General features: G+C 39.4%; 1 protein-coding gene across 4 annotated transcripts in view; it reads right to left on the reverse strand.

The window, feature by feature from the left end:
- Positions 1 to 525: 525 nt before the first annotated feature.
- Positions 526 to 26,966, reverse strand: part of LOC128203508 (uncharacterized) — a 39,526-nt gene continuing 13,085 nt past the window's right edge. For all 4 annotated transcript variants that reach the window (XM_052904952.1, XM_052904951.1, XM_052904953.1 and 1 more), the window contains 10 exons: positions 25,762 to 26,233; positions 19,521 to 19,643; positions 18,055 to 18,218; positions 17,475 to 17,602; positions 16,209 to 16,400; positions 15,261 to 15,361; positions 5,175 to 5,336; positions 3,925 to 4,023; positions 3,585 to 3,676; positions 526 to 897 (listed from right to left, as the gene is read on the reverse strand). In XM_052904952.1, the coding sequence (XP_052760912.1) occupies positions 724 to 897; positions 3,585 to 3,676; positions 3,925 to 4,023; positions 5,175 to 5,336; positions 15,261 to 15,361; positions 16,209 to 16,400; positions 17,475 to 17,602; positions 18,055 to 18,218; positions 19,521 to 19,643; positions 25,762 to 26,233 (1,707 nt within the window). In that variant the 3' untranslated portion in view covers positions 526 to 723. The remainder of the gene's footprint in view (positions 898 to 3,584; positions 3,677 to 3,924; positions 4,024 to 5,174; positions 5,337 to 15,260; positions 15,362 to 16,208; positions 16,401 to 17,474; positions 17,603 to 18,054; positions 18,219 to 19,520; positions 19,644 to 25,761; positions 26,234 to 26,966) is intronic.

The raw sequence follows: 26,966 nt of genomic DNA on the forward strand, positions 1-26,966 counted from the left end.
ACTCCTTTTAAACGGTCACCACATTATAATTACCTCCCTTGTTGAAGATTGGACCGTCAGTAGCATCAATGAAATCTTGTCTTATGGTAATATTTAGAACGCTAATTAATTATTTCTCGCTTCAAATGTCACCATAAAACAGTTTTCACGCACCATTCAAGAAATAATGCTTCATTTTCCTTAAAACTATTTGAAAAGACCGATTTGACTATAATCATTAACTGAATCACTGCGCGCGTATCCATGACAACCACTTGCTATTACATATCCATACGCAATTATTTTCACTAAGCACAAAAGAGTTCCAGCAAAAAATACATTTTTAATTAATTTTGTTTAATTGAGGTGGGAGAAAAAGCATCTACCATAGCCGCTCGTGTAAGATAGTTTCATCCGGTAAACATCGTTTCCGCAAAACACCCTACGCTCGGGTCGGAATGAACCTATCTTACACTCTCGGCCATGTAAGATACTTATATTCCGACCCGAGCGTAGGGTGTTTTGCGGAAACGAGGTTTACCGAGTTTCCGCAAAACACCCTGCGCAAGGGTCGGGATGAACCTATCTTACACGACGCTACGGTCACTTCCATGTTTGCCATTTGCTTGACCGTTGGTATCAGAATATACACCTTTTATTGGCCGTTTATCGTCAACAAGTTATGAGGATTACGATATGCAATGTATCGATGTGTGTTTCCAGAACCAGAACTCCATACAGTTATCACATTATACTGTAGATCGGCTTTTCTTGGACAATTATCATAGTGACGTCGTTGTTGCTTGTATGAACGTCGCTTGTATTCGAAACGTTTGAGCTAATTGTATCATAATGTGACCTTTGCGGTGATGAGTTAGCACATCCATCCAACCAATATGTTCGCATCACACCCTTGCCCTGAAACCCCCCAAGAAAGTCAGACAATAGTTATACGGATAATAGGTTTAGACAAATGGAACTCTCTCACAATTTACTTGATCAAATATTGATAATTTTTATAGGTTTTCATAATCGCGTTTAAAATATGGTCCTTCAACTATTACAAAGTAAAGAAAATGTACATGAATTGAACTATACTAAAACAAATCAGCAATCATGTATGGAGTATCTTCCACCAACACTCCTCAGATTGCAACGTACATGCATTATAGAAATATGAGCATTCATCATTCGGACCATAAAACCATATTGAATGATTCTATGTGCAACAAGTTTACTTGTCCATCATAAGGTATTTTAATGTTTAGCTTTAAAGGCATTTTATGAAATGCCATCGCAAAAACGGCGTGGAATTGAATTTCTTAATTTCTGAAGAATGAGGATACAGTATAACAGACCCAGATTGAAAAAGCATAACAAATGAGAATGAAAACGCTTCACTTTTATAAAATTCTTATATGAACTCTCTTGACAATATTTACAGACAGTAACACAGATATGGAAAGTGTGCCTGTTATCAAAGAATTATGTGAATCCTTGAAATAATACTTGTTACCAAAGTGGAATCGTCAGTAAGGACTCAAAAAAGGTTTTGTTCAGGGAATGATTACGGCATCGATATCAATTCACAAACAGAAGAGGTCTAATAGTATATCCGTTTGGAACACTAGTTTAAACATATTGAAATGTAGACCTATTACAAATAACTTTCACACACTATATCTAAATGAAGTAAATACGTAGCCATTCGCCAATGCCTAAAGTCCGAGAAGTGATTCGTTCGAAATTTTCTTGCAATAATAACAGGGTCCATAATGTCAAAAGCCTGACGAACATAAAGAAAAATGGTTCCAAAAATACCAGAGTCGACATCTTTCATCCAAGAATCAAACGCTCTTCGAGGTGTAGACTGACATGAATGATACCAGATTGATTAAGTGCTTTTCTATAAAATTTATAAGTTGATGTGTTTTAAACGAAAAATAGAAATGCTCGAGATAGGTCTAAAATGCTGTGGAAATCTGTGAGCCTTCGTGTATTGGAATAATACAAGTATCGTTAAGTTAATCAGGGAATACTCCACGCGTAATGCTGATGTCAATGATGAGAGTTATAGGTCTACTACTAACATCTACACAATATTTAAGAATCTTTGGTTCTATTTGATAAAATCAAGACGCCTAAGATGCATCTAAGTTATCTGCATTTTACGGTATTCTACAGTAGCACTTACGTCACTTAATTCTTACCAAAAGAATCACACAGAACTGATCAATATTGACTTTATTCTAAATGTTCTACTCTAGAATATCGCAATCAGCGTCCACAGACCCCTGAAACAATCTATGCAAACCTGTTGATATAATAACCACTCCAACCTCAAATCCGTGACACGGACAAGGCAAATTTTACAGTGCATGCATCCTCCTTATTGTGGGGAAAAGTTGAAAGTTAAGTTTATATTATTACGATGAAACACACTATTTTCCTATACCAAAACAAAGACATTGTGGTCAGTATGTTAAAGCATGGTTTTTATGTTAATTCATAGAGTAAATTAAAATATAACACTAAGAAACATATATCCAAACATATATCCAAATCATTGATAAAGAATATCATCGAGCTGCTCTGTCAAGGGACGATTCGATATAGAAATCGGGAGAGACAACAGAAAATGTAATATATGTTATTCCAGTACGGTTGATTCAGAGGAACTCTTCTGTACATTTGTCGTCTAGTTACATTCGGAACTCCTCGGCCATTTTTTCAAAAAGAACCTCGGATGTATATGGACGGTTTACATACTTAAAAAGTGGTACGTTTAAGTCCGCTGCAAATAGATCGCGTAGTAATCTTATTTAGTAGTTAAAATTTATGACTTAACTCTTGGGAATCGTAATTATGTTTGCAATAATACACTTCACTGGCAATCAATTTAAACTGAGAGCAATGAATACAACTCTTAAACACTACATTTAATTAATGCTTTTATTCAAAAAAATACGGACTACTTAAACAGATGTACTGGCATACATCCGAGGCTGTTTTTGAAAAAATGGCCGAGGAGCTCCGAATGGTCTAGTTACTGACCTGAGAACTAATTTTTTAACCAGAATGAATATATAAGAACTAGTAACACAGTTGTATCCAAGTTGTCCCGAAATAAAATTAGGACGATAAGGAATCTTTGTAAAAATGTATTTAATGCCATGTCAAATTGTACTGATATAAATGCTGCCGTTGCTTTCTTGATTTATTATATATTGCTTAACTATTTAAATGTGTATATCTTTGTAGCTACAACTTCTACTTGTCAGATATAAATTTGTTTACTTATTTCGTGAAGCTATCTGTGTACATTTTATGATGTTTATGCTTGATGATATTGCCAATAAAATGAAACTATTGAAACTTGTTATTTTACCAAATTAGTAGTTCATAAGTTTTCAATTTGTTGTAACGCTATTGTACGGTGTTTTATGTAACAACAGACATTGTTTTTGTCCTTTTGTTAACGATAAGACCAAACAAAAGCCCTTATAAGCTTCTCATGTTGACAGCGTAATAAAATTTGCACTTTTCCTAAGAAGTTATATACCTGTTGTGTTACCTAACTGAAAAAAGTAATGAAATATATCTACCTTTACTTCCACGATGCCTCTCTCTGATATACGGAACCCGTTCACTTTTTTCAATTTATTGGCCGATGATTCGGACATCTGCACTTTCGATGCTGCAAGGATATGACGACTTACCGTCAAATACAGTTCTGGTGAAGAGCAGGATACATTTAACAGCAATAACACAATTGAAACACCCTTACAATCCTTAATAAGTAATGACACAAGAGACCGAAGAGATCACACGGGTTTATGTATTGCAACACAGCCCAAATAGTTAAATGGATGGACACGCTATGTCTAAAGGAATCAAATAACAGTTGTTATCGTTTTGAGTTTACGGCAACAAACTTTGACTCACGTAACCCCGTGGACTCCATCCTCGATGCAGTATTTACAGTGTCACCGAAGATACAGTATCGAGGCATCTTTATCCCAACCACGCCTGCCACACATGGACCTGAAATATCGACATTGCAGCACGTTAGCGACTAAATCGTTGTTAACAAAACGAATATTCAATCCATGTTGTTAAATTTAATGCAGACATTTAGACACTGGAAACACACGATATATGCACTTTTACAATTGATCGCTAACGATGGGCACACGTTTCTAGACAAAAGGCAATCTATGTCAGGTTTGACAGTATTTTATATACTTCCCATTATTTTGAAAGTCCGTATTGAAAACAATTAGGTTTTACATGATGAAACATCAACGACCTGGGGGCTAGATTAAACCCCCTGTTCCAGTAAGTTTAGTGAATGAGACAAAAAACATCTTAATTTTCAAATGTACCAATGTTTAAGTGATTTAATGTTTCACGTGTAACGCAAGCAATTGTTTCAAAATGTTTAAGTTAATTTTGCTGACACGAGGTATACCACTAGACAACATTAACCCTGATTGGGGACGAATAAACCACTAGACCACCATCACCCTGTTGTGGTTTGAACCAATGATATTCCATGTGTTAGGTGTACACCTCGTAAACCACTAGACCACCCTCAACCTAAAGGAGCTTGCACAAAGGATTTCATAGGTGAGTGGCCGACACCTTGCTTATGCCTCTTTCACCCTGCAGCTTATACCTACGATTCCTGTGGTAAGAGGCAAACATAATGACCACTGGACCACTCTCGCATACACGTCTACCGCCTGTTATGCTTTGGCCTTTGGTGCTTGCATCATTCAACAGATCACATCAGGAGTTTTTAATCTAGCTTTCCTAATTTGAAAGAATTTTCGAATCTTTCTTATATTTAATAAATACATACTAAAGAAGGTAATTTTTATCAAAGTACAATAACGCAGACATTACGCAGACATTTCAACAATGAGCTTGCTACAATGTAGTTGATCTTTTCTTATTTTCGTCACCAACGTAGAGTTCTTTTCTACATAAATAAACATTGTTTTTGTCGTCTTAGAGGAAACCTAATATGTTCATAGGGAGCAGTTACCAATTTAGTTAATCGAAGCAGATGTATTTCGACAGCAAACATATTGATATTGCATGTACATACGTAAGACAAGTATGAGTTCAATAATTCAATGATATATACAGGGAAAAGCCCTGCATGCCAATTGTGTTCAGTGTATAGTTACCCGTGTTAAAGCCAACTCTCAGTCGAATTTTCTCGTTTTCCAAATGCGGGACTTCTATTTGTTCGGTGGTGATAAGCAAATCCAAGGAGAGTTTTGCTATCTCCTCCACGTGCCGCTCTCCATTCCTGCCGGGTATACCAGATGCCACCATGTAGCCGTCTCCTTAAATTTATAAGGATATACATTAAGTATAGTGAAAGTCAATGAATTATTTGGATTAATCTACACTTGGTAAGATATCACCATCGAGTCATGTGTTAACACTGACTAAATATGATATAGAATTGCATTGATAACATTTTTCTTGTCATTTTCACATTCAATAATGGTGTTTCTGTTTTGCATTTACTCACCATATCATGGATTAAGTTTCATGTTATACTTACGAAACTTATTTTACATAATTTACCACTAATGACCCCATTACAACAAATGGAACAATATTTTTTTTAAATAACGAACCGTTAATTATTTGTTGATTTTTCATTACTTCGTTTGGCCTCATAAAAGGCATTAAAAGTAAATTTGATAGTGTTTTAAAAGGTATATACACTAGTGTCAAGAAAAGTTAAGATTTTTTTTCGAGAAACCTGTGAACTGCTTGAAAGTTTTCTTGATGGTCGTGAAAGGGAATGTTTTAGCCCTATTTATATTTTGTTGTTGTATCTATCTGACTAAGAATATTGTTTGTGAATGGACCCGAAGGTGTAGATGTTGTGACTGTTAAGCTATGTTTAATGCAATCATATGCAGGACAAGTGAATACATGCGATATAATCACATAACATTTTACAAAACTACAGTCATATATGGAAGTTATCTGTAAATTAAGATCTGACAAAAAATGTATTCAGAAAAGACGGAAGAAACCGCACAACTTTTATTACGGCGATTCCAAAAATAGAAATTGTATCCACTATTGTTTTTAGGGGTTCTTTATTCATAGTACATTTTAAATACTTGCATCAAAATATTTTTCTCTTAACTGGTAGGAAATATACTTGTAAAAGAATTGTAGGTAATATCAAGATGACATGAATGAAATTATACATAAGACTGGCCGAAGTGAGGGTGTACTAGGGGACTACTACTACTACTACTACTACAACTACTACTACTACTACTACAACTACTACTACTACTACTACTACTACTACTACTACTACTACTACTACTACTACTACTACTACTACTACTACTACTACTGCTACTGCTGCTGCTGCTGCTGCTGCTGCTGCTGTTACTGCTGCTATTACAGCTACTGATACTGTTGCTGCTGCTGCTACTGTTACTGCAACTACTACTTCTACTGCTAATTACTACTACTTCTACTGCTAATTACTACTACAACCATAACTTCTACTTCTACTACTACTACTACTACTACTACTACTACTACTACTACTACTTCTACTACTACTACTACTACTACTACTACTACTACTACTACTACTACTACTACTACTACTACTACTACTACTACTACTACTACTACTACTGCTGCTTTGTTCTGCTTCTGTTACTGTTACTGCTACTACTAATTGTTTTCTTTCACTGTTCCTTGAAATATTGTGCAAAACATGTTTTGAATATGGGGGAAAACGCTTCAATGTGCAATCTAAAATAAAACAGTTCCGAGCATGCCCTCGGAACTCCCTAGCGAGTCTGGCCTACAAATGCATTCTGGTCTAACCTCTGGTATTGATTTCATTTGTCAATATTAGTTTCTATATCATGATGGCAAGTACGAATAGAACGTGCAGACTGCCGATACAAATGACTTGAACTTAAGCAACGATATTTCGTGACTTTATCAACGACCTCACAATATAGTTTCTTCCATTTTCAGAAAGATTTCAAAGCCATTAGAAACACTTTAAGCATGTTTTTTTTTTAAATAAGAAAGGACACATGCTATACTGCATTTAACATTGATGATAAATGAATGTTGTTAACGATGCATGTGAAATAGTTTTGAATTAACAGGTTTCGCTCGATTTAAAGAACTGCGTTGAGTATTTCAAGTATATTTTTAAAACAAGTTTGATATAAAAACGCTCCAGTACAATCTGAAACAGGTGTTGTCCACCAACATGCAGACTTTAGCATCTGTGTTGTCCACCAACACGCAGACTGTAGCGTCTGTGTTGTCCACAAACATGCAGACTGTAGCTTCTGTGTTGACCACCAACATGCAGACTGTAGCTTCTGTGTTGTCCACCAACACGATGATTTCAGCTTCAGTGTTGTCCACCAACATGCAGACTGTAGCTTCTGTGTTGTCCACCAACACGCATACTGTAGCTTCTGTGTTGACCACCAACACGCAGACTGTAGCTTCTGTATTGTCCACCAACATGCAAACTGTAGCTTCTGTGATGTCCACCAACACGCAGACTGTAGCAGTTGTCCACCAACATGCAGACTGTAGCTTCTGTGTTGTCCACCAACACGCATACTGTAGCTTCTGTGTTGACCACCAACACGCAGACTGTAGCTTCTGTATTGTCCACCAACATGCAAACTGTAGCTTCTGTGATGACCACCAACACGCAGACTGTAGCAGTTGTCCACCAACATGCAGACTGTAGCTTCTGTGTTGTCCACCAACACGCAGACTGTAGCTTCTGTGTTGACCACCAACACGCAGACTGTAGCTTCAGTGTTGTCCACCAACATGCAGACTGTAGCTTCTGTGTTGACCACCAACATGCAGACTGTAGCTTCTGTGTTGACCACCAACACGCAGACTGTAGCTTCTGTGTTGACCACCAACATGCAGACTGTAGCTTCTGTGTTGACCACCAACATGCAGACTGTAGCTTCTGTGTTGACCACCAACACGCAGACTGTAGCTTCTGTGTTGACCACCAACATGCAGACTGTAGCTTCTGTGTTGACCACCAACATGCAGACTGTAGCTTCTGTTTTGACCACCAACATGCAGACTGTAGCTTCAGTGTTGTCCACCAACATGCAGACTGTAGCTTCTGTGTTGACCACCAACATGCAGACTGTAGCTTCTGTGTTGTCCACCAACACGCGGGCTGTAGCTTCTGTGTTGACCACCAACATGCAGACTGTAGCTTCTGTGTTGTCCACCAACATGCAGACTGTAGCTTCTGTGTTGACCACCAACATGCAGACTGTAGCTTCTGTGTTGTCCACCAACATGCAGACTGTAGCTTCTTTCTTGTCCACCTACACGCATACTGTAGCTTCAGTGCTGTCCACCAACACACAGACTGTAGCTTTTGTATTGTCCACCAACACGCAGACTGTAGCTTCAGTGTTGTCCACCAACAAACAGACTGTAGCTTCTGTGTTGTCCACAAACACTCAGACTTTAGCTTCAGTGTTGTCCACCAACATGCAGACTAAAGCTTCAGTGTTGTCCAACAACACGCAGACTGGAGCCTCTGTACTGTCCGCCAACATGCAGACTGTAGCTTCTGTGTTATCCAGCAACACGCAGACTAGCTTTTGTGTTGACCACCAACACGCAGATTGTAGCAGTTGACCACCAACTTGCAGACTGAAGCAGTTGTCCGGCAACACGCAGACTGTAGCAGTTGTCCAGCAACACCCAGACCGTTGCAGTTGTCCACCAACACGCGGGCTGAAGCTTCTGTGTTGTCCACCATTATGCAGACTGTAGCTTCTGTGTTGTCCACCATTATGCAGACTGTAGCTTCTGTGTTGTCAAACAACACGCATATTGTAGCTTCAGTGTTGTCAACCAACACGCAGACTGTAGCTTCTGTATTGTCCACCAACATGCAAACTGTAGCTTCTGTGATGTCCACCTACACGCAGACAAGCTTTTGTGTTGTCCACCAACACGCAGATTGTAGCAGTTGACCACCAACAGCAGACTGTAGCAGTTGTCCAGCAACACGCAGACTGTAGCAGTTGTCCAGCAACACACAAACTGTTGCAGTTGTCCACCAACACGCGGGCTGAAGCTTCTGTGTTGTCCACCAACATGCAGACTGTAGCTTCTGTGTTGTCCACCAACATGCAGACTGTAGCTTCTGTGTTGTCCACCAACACGCAGACTGTAGCTTCTGTGTTGTCCACCAACATGCAGACTGTAGCTTCTGTGTTGTCCACCAACACGCAGACTGTAGCAGTTGTCCACCAACACGCAGACTGTAGCAGTTGTCCACCAACATGCAGACTGTAGCTTCTGTGTTGTTCACCAACACGCAGACTGTAGCAGTTGCCACAAACACGCAGACTGTAGCTTCTGTGTTGTCCACCAACATGCAGACTGTAGCTTCTGTATTGTATACCAACATGCAGACTGCAGCAGTTGTCCACCAACACTCAGACTGTAAGTTTAGTGTTGTCCACCAACATGCAGACTGTAACTTCAATGTTGTCCACCAACATGCAGACTGTGGCTTCGGTGATGTCCACCAACATGCAGACTGTAGCTTCTGTGTTGTCCACCAACACGCAGACTGTAGCAGTTGTCCAGCAACATGCAGACTGTAGCAGTTGTCCAGCAACATGCAGACTGTAACAGTTGTATATCAACACGCAGACTGTAGTTTTTGTGTTTTCCACCAACACGCAGACAGTAGCTTCTGTGTTGTCCACCAGCATGCAGACTGTATCATTTGTCCACCAACATGCAGACTGTAGCTTCTGTGTTGTCCACCAACACGCAGACTGTAACAGTTGTCCACCAACACGCGGGCTGAAGCTTCTGTGTTGTCCACCAACACGCAGACTGTAGCTTCTTTGTTGTCCACCAACACGCAGATTGTAGCAGTTGACCACCAACTTGCAGACTGCAGCAGTTGTCCGGCAACACGCAGACTGTAACAGTTGTCCAGCAACACCCAGACTGTTGCAGTTGTCCACCAACACGCGGGCTGAAGCTTCTGTGTTGTCCACCATTATGCAGACTGTAGCTTCTGTGTTGTCCACCATTATGCAGACTGTAGCTTCTGTGTTGTCAAACAACACGCATATTGTAGCTTCAGTGTTTTCAACCAACACGCATACTGTAGCTTCTGTGTTGTCCACCAACATGCAAACTGTAGCTTCTGTGATGTCCACCAACACGCAGACTGTAGCAGTTGTCCACCAACATGCAGACTGTAGCTTCTGTGTTGTCCACCAACACGCATACTGTAGCTTCTGTGTTGACCACCAACACGCAGACTGTAGCTTCTGTATTGTCCACCAACATGCAAACTGTAGCTTCTGTGATGACAACCAACACGCAGACTGCAGCAGTTGTCCACCAACATGCAGACTGTAGCTTCTGTGTTGTCCACCAACACGCAGACTGTAGCTTCTGTGTTGACCACCAACACGCAGACTGTAGCTTCTGTGTTGACCACCAACACGCAGACTGTAGCTTCAGTGTTGTCCACCAACATGCAGACTGTAGCTTCTGTGTTGACCACCAACATGCAGACTGTAGCTTCAGTGTTGTCCACCAACACGCAGACTGTAGCTTCTGTGTTGACCACCAACATGCAGACTGTAGCTTCTGTGTTGACCACCAACATGCAGACTGTAGCTTCTGTGTTGACCACCAACACGCAGACTGTAACTTCTGTGTTGACCACCAACATGCAGACTGTAGCTTCTGTGTTGACCACCAACATGCAGACTGTAGCTTCTGTGTTGACCACCAACATGCAGACTGTAGCTTCAGTGTTGTCCACCAACATGCAGACTGTAGCTTCTGTTTTGACCACCAACATGCAGACTGTAGCTTCTGTGTTGACCACCAACACGCGGGCTGTAGCTTCTGTGTTGACCACCAACATGCAGACTGTAGCTTCTGTGTTGACCACCAACATGCAGACTGAAGCTTCTGTGTTGACCACCAACATGCAGACTGTAGCTTCTGTGTTGTCCACCAACATGCAGACTGTAGCTTCTTTCTTGTCCACCTACACGCATACTGTAGCTTCAGTGCTGTCCACCAACACACAGACTGTAGCTTTTGTGTTGTCCACCAACACGCAGACTGTAGCTTCAGTGTTGTCCACCAACAAACAGACTGTAGCTTCTGTGTTGTCCACAAACACTCAGACTTTAGCTTCAGTGTTGTCCACCAACATGCAGACTAAAGCTTCAGTGTTGTCCAACAACACGCAGACTGGAGCCTCTGTACTGTCCGCCAACATGCAGACTGTAGCTTCTGTGTTATCCAGCAACACGCAGACTAGCTTTTGTGTTGACCACCAACACGCAGATTGTAGCAGTTGACCACCAACTTGCAGACTGAAGCAGTTGTCCGGCAACACGCAGACTGTAGCAGTTGTCCAGCAACACCCAGACCGTTGCAGTTGTCCACCAACACGCGGGCTGAAGCTTCTGTGTTGTCCACCATTATGCAGACTGTAGCTTCTGTGTTGTCCACCATAATGCAGACTGTAGCTTCTGTGTTGTCAAACAACACGCATATTGTAGCTTCAGTGTTGTCAACCAACACGCAGACTGTAGCTTCTGTATTGTCCACCAACATGCAAACTGTAGCTTCTGTGATGACCACCAACACGCAGACTGTAGCTTCTGTATTGTCCACCAACATGCAAACTGTAGCTTCTGTGATGTCCACCTACACGCAGACAAGCTTTTGTGTTGTCCACCAACACGCAGATTGTAGCAGTTGACCACCAACAGCAGACTGTAGCAGTTGTCCAGCAACACGCAGACTGTAGCAGTTGTCCAGCAACACACAAACTGTAGCAGTTGTCCACCAACACGCGGGCTGAAGCTTCTGTGTTGTCCACCAACATTCAGACTGTAGCTTCTGTGTTGTCCACCAACATGCAGACTGTAGCTTCAGTGTTGTCCACCAACACGCAGACTGTAGCTTCTGTGCTGTCCACCAACATGCATACTGTAGCTTCTGTGTTGTCCACCAACACGCAGACTGTAGCAGTTGTCCACCAACACGCAGACTGTAGCAGTTGTCCACCAACATGCAGACTGTAGCTTCTGTGTTGTTCACCAACACGCAGACTGTAGCAGTTGTCCACAAACACGCAGACTGTAGCTTCTGTGTTGTCCACCAACATGCAGACTGTAGCTTCTGTATTGTATACCAACATGCAGACTGCAGCAGTTTTCCACCAACACTCAGACTGTAAGTTTAGTGCTGTCCACCAACATGCAGACTGTAGCAGTTGTCCAGCAACACGCAGACTGTAGCAGTAGTCCAGCAACACACAGACTGTTGCAGTTGTCCACCAACACGCGGGATGAAGCTTCTGTGTTGTCCACCAACATGCAGACTGTAGCTTCTGTGTTGTCCACCAACATGCAGACTGTAGCTTCTGTGTTGTCCACCTACACGCATACTGTAGCTTCAGTGTTGTCAACCAACAAGAAGACTGTAGCTTCTTTATTGTCCACCAACATGCAGACTGTAGCTTCTGTGATGTCCACCAATACGCAGACTAGCTTTTTCGTTGTCCACCAACACGCAGATTGTAGCAGTTGACCACCAACATGCAGACTGTAGCACTTGTCCAGCAACACGCAGACTGTAGCAGTTGTCCAGCAACACGCAGACTGTTGCAGTTGTCCACAAACATGCAGACTGTAGCTTCTGTGTTGTCCACCAACATGCAGACTGTAGCAGTTGTCCACCATCATGCAGACTTTAGCTTCTGTGTTGTCCACCAATATGCAGACTGTACCTTCAGTGTTGTCCACCAACACGCAGTCTGTAGCTTCTGTGTTGTCCACCAACACGCAGACTGTAGCTTCTGTGCTGTCCACCAACACGCAGACTGAAGCAGTTGTCCACCAACATGCAGACTGTAGCAGTTGTCCACCAACATGCAGACTGTAGCAGTTGTCCACCATCATGCAGACTTTAGCTTCAGTGTTGTCCACCAATATGCAGACTGTACCTTCAGTGTTGTCCACCAACACGCAGACTGTAGCTTCTGTGTTGTCCACCAACACGCAGACTGTAGCTTCTGTGCTGTCCACCAACACGCAGACTGAAGCAGTTGTCCACCAACATGCAGACTGTAGCAGTTGTCCACCAACATGCATACTGTAGCTTCTGTGTTGTCCACCAACACGCAGACTGTAGCAGTTGTCCACCAACATGCAGACTGTAGCTTCTGTGTTGTCCACCAACATGCAGACTGTAGCAGTTGTCCACCAACATGCAGACTGTAGCTTCTGTGTTGTCCACCAACATGCAGACTGTAGCAGTTGTCCACCAACATGCAGACTGTAGCAGTTGTCCACCAACATGCAGACTGTAGCAGTTGTCCACCAACACGCAGGCTGTTGCAGTTGTCCACCAACATGCAGACTGCAGCAGTTGTCCACCAACATGCAGACTGTAGCAGTTGTCCACCAACATGCAGACTGTGGCAGTTGTCCACCAGCATGCAGACTGTAGCTTCTGTGTTGTCCACCAACATGCAGACTGTGGCAGTTGTCCACCAACATGTAGACTGTAGCTTCTGTGTTGTCCACCAACACGCAGACTGTAGCAGTTGTCCACCAACATGCAGACTGTAGCTTCTGTGTTGTCCACCAATACGCAGACTGTAGCTTCTTTGTTGTCCACCAACACGCAGACTGTAGCTTCTGGTTGACGGTCGCATTTTACTTGCATCTAGCAGCTGAATGAATCAGAGGACTTGATCAAGCCGCAACAACACCATATACCTCTTATTTTTGTCTTGATATTTCTAAATGAACTGTAAATGTATACGTCATTGAAAGTGTTTCAAGGAAGCAAAGGCGCTTATGTATCATTTTGTAATATAAGAAGTATGTCGAGTAATCAAGTTTCAAATAAATGGCGTTTCAGGTTTGTGCTGTTCAACAGTCACGTTATTTGTCGTATTGTCGTTTTGGAAGGTGTGCCTTACTTGTAGCTATAAACTCATCCAAAGTCCTGTGATACCTATTTTAAGACTTCACTATTACGATTGTTTGGTATGGTTGATATGACAGACAAATATTACTATATTTTGCTGTACTTTCACAGATTTACAGTTTTAACCTTTTTTTTTAGTTTTTGTCTCAGGATCTGCTGATTATGCTGATTTCTTAAAGCGTTAGTAAAGCTGTAAAACATCTTATTTCGAGAGTAAGCATATATAACTTCGATTCGATCATTTGTCAGTAGCCTTGTTTTACAGATTTTCAGACATATACGCAAAAAAATGGCTCATTCTCTGACAAAGATTTTTTTTTTTCAAAATGGTCAGTCAGTTGGAGCGCAGCTTTAATGGTAAAACACAACAACAACAACACATAAATTAGTTTTATTTCGTAAACCCAACTGCGTTCATGTATTATTTCAGGTGAAGTCAACACTAGAACCGAAGTGGTAAACCTATGATGTCTATTTATTTCTTTTGGCTCTAAAAATTATATCGCTCCGCACATTTGTAAATAATTCAATACGAGGAAAAGTTGCTTAATAAGCAACATTCATTCCAGTACTTTCTCGTGTGTTTGCAAGATACATTTTAATTTGAGTAGAGCAATTATTTTTTCTATCGAAAACGTTAGAGGTACAACAAAAGTTTTCTCCTGATTATCTTAAGGACGTATTTAAAAAAGTTTAATGGTGTTTTTTTACTGTTGACGTCATGGATATAATAACAAGATCATGATGTAAAAAAAATCAAAACAAGTTTGATGTAACTAATTAAATGAAAGCAATTTTTATCAATATTTTTCTGTTCATGGTATATTTTTAATGGATTATTTTTCAGCATTAATATTTATAAACAACGAAATTTAAAATATCCGATATATTTCAAGTTTTAAATAATTCCGGTTGAAACATCTCTGCAGGAACGACCATTGCATTGAGGTGATTGGCTTATTGTTGCAGGTAAAACAGCTAACCTATTGCCTTTCTTACCGGTAATCGATGTGATAAAACGACTCTGACACTCATTGTCATATAATATACTTTTTACAGCTCATCCAGGAAATGTTTTAATAAGTTCACAAAACTTATAGGTTTGCTAACTAGTAAATTATGTGAACTCGTATGATGTGTGTATTATATGATGACTCGTGCCACATCCTATTCATTTATAAATACAAACCAATTACATCTACCTATAGTTTCCACCTTGTAGACATCAAAGTTCTCCAGCCTGGCGTCAATGGTCATATACAGTTTATTCAGCATGGCGATCACTTGCATCGGGGTAATGCAACTGCAAATATAGATACAAGCTTGCGTCAAAGTTGCGTGAAAGAACCAATTTCAATTCACCTTTTAAAGCTATGATGTGAAAATGGCAGAAACAGACAAGCTCAGGACAATTTCTGCATTCATGTATATATCACTTCACAAATGTTTGTATCAGCAGTGGAATATGTTGGAATTCGTATAATGCATAATTTTAAAACATGATAAAAATAAAAATGTAAATCAAAATAAGTGTCAAAACCCTCGTATTGCACACACAGAAAGGTCTGGTTACAGAATAGACAAGTGTAAAAGGATGCTCAATGCATTACCAGTCAAACTTATTATTCAATATTATGAATTAAATGCAAAAATATGATTTTGTTTTAAAAAAGGACCAACAAATAAATGAGATCACTTTCACACTCATGCGATGTAAGAGAGTTAATCATCTGTCGGTTGTAGAAAAGTCCCGCATAATTTCTCACAAAAAGAGATGTAATTGCGAACGGATACAGATTTTCAGGTATTTGGGATCAAACGTGTTCGGTCATAATATAACTTAATAATGTGTATATCTTCTGATTAAGATAGATTATAATAGTTACAATAGTTAACCAATTCGTTAAAACATAACAACCTTTTTGTGTTTGTTTTGTGTATATACTGGTTTGTACTACATTGTGTGTCATTATATATACACGTTGACATTCATAATTATACGTGTTGTTGACGATTTACATTGAACAAGTCGAAATAAACTGTCTGTCAAAATGACTCCGCCAGATAAATCATGATAACAACTCTCCCCAGTAAGAGCCGAATCATAATGAAGATTACATGTAGCACTAAAGATGGAAAATGTGTGTTACCTTGATATTGATGTAAACCCGACCACATCAGAAAACATTATGGTTGCCGAATGATAGGCTTCCGGTATAGTAGAACCATCTTCCATTAACCGCTTTGCAATTGTACGAGGAAGGAGCTGGTAAAGAAGTTCCTCAGTTCGCTTTCGCTCCTCGTTTAGCTCAAATGTCTTTTCCTTGAGTTCTTGGGAAAACCTGAAAAGACATTCATTTATTTTCCCATTCAGTAAATGCCCAGATGTCGTATAAAAATAAACTTGGGTAAATATGGAATCAGACGATTTTTTCATTTGGCATGTCCAGTATCTTCAATAAGTTCTTAAAATGGGGAAGGGGGTCAACTTTGAAATTTGTGCTTACTCTTTCAGATTTTTGAATAGTACAATAGCTTCAGCTTCTTAGCTATGCAAACCAAAAGGTAATCGTTTTAATACATTTTAACAAACTGCATCAGATTATACAGGACCGAGTTGTGTTCGGTGAGCGTGTTATTTTATGCCGCATATTGCTAGTTTTTATTTGTTTCACTGAAGGGCATGTTTGGTTCAAACATGACGTTAAATATATCGTCAATCGTTTTTAAAGTTTGGACAGGGAAAAGCAGCAATAAAATGAATCATTAAACTATTTATAAAACTGTCTAAATTCTCAAACGTTTGTCAATATGGGCTGTTTAGGAACGAACCATTTTTAATAACGCTTTATAGTGTGTGTTTTTTGTTGTTGGTGTAGTTGTAGTTGTAGTTGTTGTTAATGTTGCTGTTGTTGTTGTTGTTGTTGTTGTTGTTGTTTTTTGTTTTTAAATCTTTGAAGAACAATGTTTTCATAAGTCCTTGTCGGCAGATTTGGAATCAATCGTTCCAGAGTTTGTAGTACAACGTTCACTATTACATTTGCTTTAATCTTGTCACAAACGTACTATTTCAGTGAGCAGCTCTTTGAAATTTCTTCGGTCAAATGTACTCGTTAAGCAAATGTAAAATGTATATGAATGTCCGTTTTGTTTTTAATAAAGGCAAGCTCGGTTTATAGTTATCGTTTTAACTACAATACTGTACGCGGCACTTCAGAGCTCAACTGGAACACTAACTAACGTTATAGGATTGTCCAGTCCTCAACTTAACAAAAATAATGAGTGAGAAGGTTTTAGGGAATGACATGTTCACGTCGTGTTCATGATTTCTCACCAAAATACGTTTTCTTTAGAAAAGACAACAACAACAAACATTTATCTGAAAGCCATCATTTGTTTTAAAGTGTGCAACGAACCCGTGTATTCGGCTGATGATTTTTCTGACAAGCATAATAATTATAGGGACCATGATTACAGCCACAGTGAACTCGATGGCGCTTAGCACAAGGGACTCTTCAAGGGAACGGTTCTCGTCACTCGCAGACTGAAATAAAAGAAGACTTCCGTGAAAATGTTATAAAGTGCTCTATCACCCTTCGTCATGTTAAAATAAGTACGCGTTACACTGACACAGAAGACAAATATTTTATAGAAGAGATCACTCGGAGATCAAAGTATGAAAATAGCAATCCGGTTTGAAACGAAACATTTACAGAAGTGATAGGCGCAACATTATCAACTCCCTTACCCCAGGCTTTAGCGGTGTTCTGTTGTCCAACAAACAGTGTTTATAGAAGGGACTGACACAATGCTCTTTTATGAGTGGCTAACACTACCATATATGTAGATTTGTTTATAATCATATAAATTTTATTATATACACACGATTTGGAATGCCATAGTTTCTCTCCAAATTGTAGATCGCAATTTGGAGACAACCGATTTTATAAAAGCTCATTTTAAAGTTTTATCGACTGGGCAGGATAATCGTAGTACCTGAACGATTGTGTTGGCGAGCCTATCCTGGATTGTCTTGAGGATGTTTATATACTCGGTCATGTTATCAAACCAAATTGTTCCAAAAACCACCGATGGCATTTGAACGGTGTTGTTCAAAATGGTCCTGCGCATGATAGACAGGTCTTCTTCCAGTAATGATCCTGATATAAACATGTTAATAATACCTGCTATTAGAGTTTAGCTTTGATAAAAAGAACAACTCATTAGTACAATACAATGTTTCGTCTTTAAAAATATTTTCTTGTTTAGGAATACAAACGGAAATGCATGTTGTGCAGCTTTTAACCGTCTTGTTTTCTAAATGATTGCCAAACAATTTCAGAAATATTTACTGCACTCCTTCAATGCATTATGCATAGCACTAATAAAAACAATATTTTGACTGCTTTTTAAGGATTTTAGGATGTGAATATTTGTAAAACTATACTCCAGCCAACATAGTAAGGAAACCCGTTTAATATTTAGCGCGAGCACCTGTAGCATTGTCATGCAATGATATAAAGGCTGTATTGTCAGCTGCGCAACCGCGGTCTTTTATTAATACCCGAATTACATACAATCGCAGTTTAGATACGACGCCTTCGATGACAAGAATTGAATCGATTACAGACATGTTCTTCATTATGGAAAGTTTAGATGTTCAAATAACTGCCCTTTTGCAATAATTGCATTTGTCCAAGGAAAGTACTTTCCCCAAAAATGCTATTTGCTAAAAGATTTAAGAGAATAGGTTTTTAATGAAATATAATATTAAAATTAAGTAAAATAATAAATACTTGTACCGAGCGTTCGTCCGCTTAGTATCACAAATGTAAGGTTTTATCCATGGCAATCTAAGTTTCATTCTGCAGAACGTACCTTGTATCTATCTATATCGCATTGAAACATATATCACATATACATGTATGTATAAATGAACTATTTTCAAACAAACTTACGGTAATAGTACGTAAAAACTATATTGAGCAATTGAATAAATACCAAGAACAGACGATTTGTTTGAAACATAACATGCATATAACAGATGACAGATGACAGATAACAGATGACATATAACAGATGACAGATGACAGATAACAGATGACATATAACTGATGACAGATGACAGATAACAGATGACATATAACAGATGACAGATGACAGATAACAGATGACATATAACTGATGACAGATGACAGATAACAGATGACATATAACTGATGACAGATGACAGATAACAGATGACATATAACAGATGACAGATGACAGATGACATATAACAGATGACAGATGACAGATAACAGATGACATATAACTGATGACAGATGACAGATAACAGATGACATATAACAGATGACAGATGACAGATAACAGATGACATATAACAGATGACAGATAACAGATAACTGAATCCTTTTTGAAAATATTCTAATACGTGTATTTACGATCAGTGTATTTCATACCTTTAAACATCTGATTCACGAGTCTGTCTGTGAAGTCCGAGTATTGGAGACTTTGCTGCAGAAAGTTGTGCCCAAGTACATTCTTCTCGCTGTACCAAAGTAAATCTTCGTCTGGTAAAAAACCTAAACAAACAAACAAACAAACAAACAGGTGTGAGTTGAGAGAGTTGTCTGGTGGTAGATGTCCTCGTCTGAAATGCGAGTCTAATCATTAACACATTATCATGGCTTCTAAAAAAATACTCCCGGCCCAGTACAGGGTTCTTAGCCAGGGAAAGAATTCATGTCAGTTATTATGAATGTCTTCACAACCAAGCTTAAATAAATGGACCGGATATCACTCCCGGGGTTTACTTTATACTAATTTTGTTTTGCTCGATTGCGACGAAGCTGACAGGCCAGGGAGAAACCAGGACTGGTGTTACTTTAAGAGGTCATGAGAAGGTATCCCTGGAGGGGATGAAACCCCCAAAATCTTGGATGATAAGCGAACACCTTTCCCAACTGGACCACTCTCACCCTTAGACTTAAGGGTTAACAACAATGAATAGTTTTGTGGTAGGATAAGGATATCCTCGTGCGTAAACAAATTATGGTAGCCTTAAGTGGTCACTCGATTGTCCGAATAATCGTAAACAGTGAATTGATTTACATGATGTTTGACAATGAAATAACACACAGGTACTGAAGCGGTATGATTAAGACAGCTAGAATCGTGCCGTTCATGCAATATGTTAAACGCAAAAACAACGTTACGGAAGTTGAAAATATAGACGACGAACTCGTTGTACAGATGGTGCGAAAGATACGGACAACGACATGACAGGAAAAACACTTGGTTGCTTTGTTATGTCCATGTCAATTAACTCTTTGGAATATAACAAGTCGATATAAGTAATAAAAAAAAGTCACTTAAAAGTTTTGTCTCACCAACTAATTTGCTACCATGTTTTTGTCTCCAAATTTAGCTGTTTCCATGTTTTCGTCTCAAAAGGCTGTCTTAAATATAAAGCATGTGAGCAAATAAATTGGTGAGACAAGCATGACTTACGATCTATGGCATTGTTTTTAAGATTGTCCATTTTTGAAAGCGTTAACCAAATAATGCTATTTGGAAGTAATTTACCTTGGAATTAACGCCATATCAATGTCGCTAGTATTGTACATGTCGACGATATGTTTGTCACTGACATGTAAAGAAACGTTGTCCGGACAACCTTCTTTGAAGTGTACAGTGTATGTATGTATTTCCCTGACAGCATTCTTTGAAGTGTACAGTGTATGTATGTGTTGTTGCCCGGACAACATTCTCTGCAGAATACAGTGTCTGTATATGCGGTTGCCCGGACAACATTCTCTGCAGTGTATAGTGTATGTTTGTGTGGTTGCCCGGACAACATTCTCTGCAGTGTACAGTGTATGTATGTGTGGTTGCCCGGACAACATTCTCTGCAGTGTACAGTGTATGTAATTGTGGTTGCCCGGACAACATTCGCTGCAGTTAAAAGTGTATATATGTGTGGTTGCCTGGACAACATTCTCTGCGGTGTACAGTGTATGTATGTGTGGTTGCCCGGACAACATTCTCTGCAGTGTACAGTGTATGTTATTGTGGTTGCCCGGACAACATTCGCTGCAGTTTAAAGTGTATATATGTGTGGTTACCAGGACAACATTCTCTGCAGTGTACAGTGTCTGTATGTGTGGTTACCCGGACAACATTCTCTGCAGTGTACAGTGTCTGTTATTGTGGTTGCCCGGACAACATTCTCCGCAGTGTACAGTGTATGTATATGTGGTTGCCCGGACAACATTCTCTGCAGTGTACAATGTATGTATGCGTGGTTGCCAGAATAAAATTCTCTGCAGTGTACAGTGCATGTATGTGTGGTTGCCGGAATAACATTTTCAGCAGTGTACAGTGTATTTTTTAGTGGTTGCCAGAATAACATTCTCTGCAGTGTACAGTGCATGTATGTATGGTTGCCAGAAAAACATTCTCTGCAGTGTACAGTGTATGTATGTGTGGTTGCCCGGACAACGGTCTTGCAGTGTACAGTGCGTGCATGTGTGATTGCCGGAATAACGATCTCTGCAGTAATCAGTGTATGTATGTGTGGTTGCCGGAATAACATTCTCTGAAGTGTTCAGTGTATGTATGTGTGGTTGCCGGAATAACATTTTCTGAAGTGTACAGTGTATGTATGTGATGTTGCCTGGACAACATTCTCTGCAGTGTACAGTGTTTGTATGTGTGGTTGCCGGAATAACATTCTCTGCAGTGTATAGTGTATGCATGTATGGTTGCCGGAATATGATTGTCTGCAGTGTACAGTGCTTGCATGTGTGGTTGCCGGAATAACGATCTCTGCAGTAATCAGTGTATGTATGTATGGTTGCCGGAATAACATTCTCTGAAGTGTCCAGTGTATGTATGTGTGGTTGCCGGAATAACATTTTCTGAAGTGTACAGTGTATGTATGTATGGTTGCCTGGACAACATTCTCTGCAGTGTACAGTGTTTGTATGTGTGGTTGCCGGAATAACAATCTCTGCAGTGTACAGTGTGTTTATGTGTGGTTGCCGGAATAACATTCTCTGGAGTGTACAGTGTATGCATTTGGGTTGCCAGAATAACATTCTCTGAATTGTACAGTGCATGCATGTGAGGTTGCCGGAATAAAATTTTCTGAAGTGTACATTTTATGCATGTGTGGTTGCCTGAATAACATTCTCTGCAGTGTACAGTGTATGTATGTGTGGTTGCCGGAATAACATTCTTTGCAGTGTCCAGTACATGCATGTGTGGTTGCCGGAATAACATTATTTGCAGTGTCCAGTACATGCATGTGCAGTTGCCCGGACAAGATTCTCTTCAGTGTAGAGTGTCTGTATGTGTGGTTGACGGAATAACATTCTCTGAAGTTTACAGTGCATGCATGTGTGGCTGCCCGGACAACATTCTCTTCAGTGTCTGTATGTGTGGTTGCCGGAATAACATTCCCTTCAGGGTACAGTGTATGCATGTGTGGTTGCCGGAATAATATTCTCTGCAGTGTACAATGTATGCATGTGTGGTTGCCGGAATAACATTCTCTGCAGTGAACAATGTATGTATGTGTGGTTGCCCGGAATAACATTCTCTGCAGTGTACAGTGTCTGTATGTGTGGTTGCCGGAATAACATACTCTGAAGTGTACAGTGTCTGTATGTGTGTTTGCCGGAATAACATTCTCTGAAGTGTACAGTGTATGAATGTGCGGTTGCCGGAATACAATTCTCTGAGGTGTACTGTGGATCCATGTGTGGTTGCCCGGACAACATTCTCTTCAGTGTACAGTGTATGCATGTGTGTTTGCCGGAATAACATTCTCTGCAGTTTACAATGTAAATATGTGTGGTTGCCGGAATAACGTGCTCTGAAGTGTACAGTGTATGCATGTGTTATATAATGTCAGTGCAATGTTTTAGATCGCCTGTGTTGTTGATGATGGAGTGCTTCTTCTAGAAAAATCATCTCTGTATTTGCTCTGTATTTTAAATTACGTGTTATATCCGCTGAACGGAATCAGATGTTTGTATTAAGAATCATTTTGGAAATGTTTTTTTCAGATATGATAACATTGTTTAAAGTTGTCAAATCTTTAATTGCATATGTTTAAATATTGCGAATCTTCGAGATAAAGTCTTACATTTCCCGTACTGCGATCACAGCAGCAGTGTAGGTGTCATGTTCGATATATATTTTTTGTTTTAAATGAATATATCAATAATGAAGAGATTATCAACCTATGAGGAATTATATAGTTGTGGCGTATGCGTAGCTTTTCCTAATAATCATGCTATTTATGTCACCAATTTTTACTAACTTCAAAGCTCCATTGGGAAATTTATCTTTTCCCTGAATGACTCATTAGTACAAAGGACCATCGTTCCAAGATGGCCGTAAATAAATCTGAGAGAGTTCAATCAAACCGAGAACATATCACTCTGTGAAACAGATTTAAAACAAGTTTGTTTTTATGCGAACCACGAAACATCTTTTTATAATTTGCATTGACGTTTGTGTTTAAAATTTTCAATATTTTGCTTTGCATATAACATGACATGTCAATTGAGGAAATAATTTCAATCGAGTGACCAAATAGCATCCAGATGAAGCAGCGCTGATTAGCTCCACAACAACAGACAAACTGCACTTATGAACATAATTGAAGTATTTTGTTTCACAAAATGAGAACAAAAAAATCATAGATTATAACAGCATTAGACCCGCGTTATTTCTGAGAGAGTTTTGGGAAATCGACAATTAGAATGGAGGACATGATCCCTAATTTAATGCTCTATATAAGATTTCTATTAATGGGTACAAAAGTTGTTAATATGTAAATCGATATACAAACAGTAACTGTTTATATATCGTCATTTGGGGATGTGATGGGGTCGGGGTCAGGCCATTATGCAGCCATCAAAGGACGCGGGTATATCCTTTTAATAAACTCAACAAACACAATAAACTCTCTTAGTTACGCAGCTAGCTGAATGGGTATCACCTGTTTGCGAGTGTAAATATGCTACCCCCTCCCCCTTTAAGAAAGGACGCGTTATATGAAACTTTTGTATTTACGTTGTGTACACTGGATTTAGATTATACTTGGGGTTTTGTTGCATTCTTGATATTGCGAGAATTGCACTTTTAAGCATCCTGGGGGTTAATAAATGTAAAAAAATGATAGAAAATCATTTAAATATACAGACACTCTACGTTTACATAACTAACACATACTTGAACAGTTCATTATATGTTTTAATGGAAGGGTCCTACTGTGGGGTCACCTGATGCGGTCGGAGATTGACGTCATGTAATTTAACCAATGGGAGAATATTTTAGAAAATTATCTTCAGTTTTAGCCAATGAATGCCATCATTGGCTACCTGCCTGAAAACACGTTATATCCTAAGCAAGTTAGAAAACTATATATTACGATATTAAACCTGATCACTAAGTATTAATCGCTTGCTTCGCTGATTCCGCCTTCCATAGTCTTATTACATGTAATCTACATGGTACTGCCTTTCATTTATTAACGTGTGGCTTTGAAATGTTTAAAAACGCACCCTAGGTTTTGTGCAGTGAGCGCAAGAGAATCTTTAAAAAAAATACAAATATATAATACGTCTTGTATGTTAACGTAAAGGCATGGAGTTAGTACTGATAGGGTCTCAACCTTTCAGTGTCCATCTATATGATGACAAAACATGCATGTCTATTCTTATCGTATGTGCCTCACGATGCACGCCACAGCTGAATGCGTAACGATAATAATAACATGTACAAGACAGCGCGGTAAACGTCAGCAAGGGATTGATACAAAGAGTATACCATACTTCAGTTTTCATCTATGTTTTTGATGAAACTGCATTTTAAAATTGCCTTGGAAATAAACATGTTATTTCCAGAACAGTGTTGTTGTTTTATTAGCTATAACATGACGATGTAATGGATTTAATTCAGCGATCTGAACACATTATTTCAAAGTCTTTACTTGGAAAGAAAATTGTTAATCAATTGTATTGTGAACATAAAGTTTTAAGGCTGAAAAAGTCAAAAAGTATACTTAACATAAACAGTGGGCATGATTTAATGATTACACCTTTTATACCGTTTAAACAACATTGCAGCATTTTACTTATTTATCAGTGATAAATTGGAATATATCACCTAGAAACATTAAACCACATAGAAATGTGGGCGGTATTTCGTATGCACGTTTTGCACATCGGCATCCGTATCCGGAGTTGATGAAAGTAAGGAAAGAAGGCGCACCTTCTATGGACTCTACTTAAATCGCTCATGAGTGATCAAATCGGAAACTGACGAAATACGGGGCTTGGCTTTGAAAACTTGTATTAACAGAGGAGTGTCTAAAACAATAGGACATAACTTGCAAAATAACCTACATTTTCATCAAGCTAAAACGTACGGAAATTACACTGTTAAATCTGTCTGTTCAGGTTAAACGATTTTCTATGTATAGATGGAAATAAAATATTAACAGTAAAGCCTTTTTATGAATTCAAATCAGAAAAAACTGTAAGAATTATGTTGAAGATTAAAGTGTGAATCGAGGGGTTGGACAGTGATGCTGGTTACCTGACACAATGTGCCGCATACCTGACACAATGTGCCGCATACCTGACACATTGTGCCGTTCATATGTGAACCCGTTCTGATACAAACCTCTTGCAAAGTAGGTACTCCCCAGTGCTCGTTCAATGCCCGCTTGTTCCTTGCTAAATATCAGCATCTGATATGATACAATATCAGTCCAAAACTCGAATGGCTTTTCGAGATTCAAACTTTTACCAATCATTCTTATAAACGCGGCATTATCGTCCGTATAGAATCCTATAACTTCTCTCAATGTTGCGTTCTTCGGACTGAGTTTTTCCCGAAACTCTATAATATGTTGGAGAAAGTTTTCTTTGGTATCAAAATTGTTCCTTTTAATAGGTATCCACCTGGACAAAACGGTAATGGCGTTGTCAGTATCAATATAGAGTTGGAGTAGCCTTGGTCTCACGAAGGGGTCCCCCTTAGAGGACACGTAGAGGGCAGTGGTTCCCCGCTCAATCTGCATGGCGTGGATCACCGCGCTGATTTCCACACTAAACAAGATACTGGACTGCACTTCCCGGTTGTCTTGCAGCGTCTGAAAGTATGGAGATAGTGTAAGGCGTGTTATTGAAGCGTTACGTTCCAGTGTATCAATATCAAGTATTGACCTTAGTTATCATACGCTACGCACACGAACCGCATGTAAACCATCGATACACAATGGGACTTACTACATATGTACACATGGTAACAGCATTAATGTATCCTACACGTTCGATCCACATTTCAGGCGCGCATGTGCCGTTTCTGTGGGTACAAACCGTCGTGTTGTTGTTATATGTACGAAATGTTGGTGCCGTTGTTATGTGTAGAACTTTTGGTGCCGATATTATGTATACAATCCAGTAGTACCGTTCCTACGTTTACCTAACTATTTGCGCCGTTGGTATGTGTAAAAACCGTTGGTGCCGTTGCTATTTTTACAAAATGTTGGTGCTGTTGCTATGTGTAAAAGTAAAAACCGTTGGTGCAGTTGCTATGTATACAAACGGTTGGTGCCGTTGCTATGTATAAAAACTGTTGGTGCCGTTGCTATGTGTACAAACTGTTGGTGCCGTTGCTATGTGTAAAAACCGTTGGTGCCGTTGCTATTTTTACAAACTGTTGGTGCCGTTGCTATGTGTAAAAGTAAAAACCGTTGGTGCCGTTGCTATGTATACAAACTGTTGGTGCTGTTGCTATGTATACAAACTGTTGGTGCCGTTGCTATGTGTACAAACTGTTGGTGCCGTTGCTATGTGTAAAAACCTTGGGTGCCGTTGCTATTT

This window comes from Mya arenaria, chromosome 9, assembly GCF_026914265.1.
Source record: "Mya arenaria isolate MELC-2E11 chromosome 9, ASM2691426v1".
Classification (NCBI taxonomy): Eukaryota; Metazoa; Mollusca; class Bivalvia; order Myida; family Myidae; genus Mya; species Mya arenaria.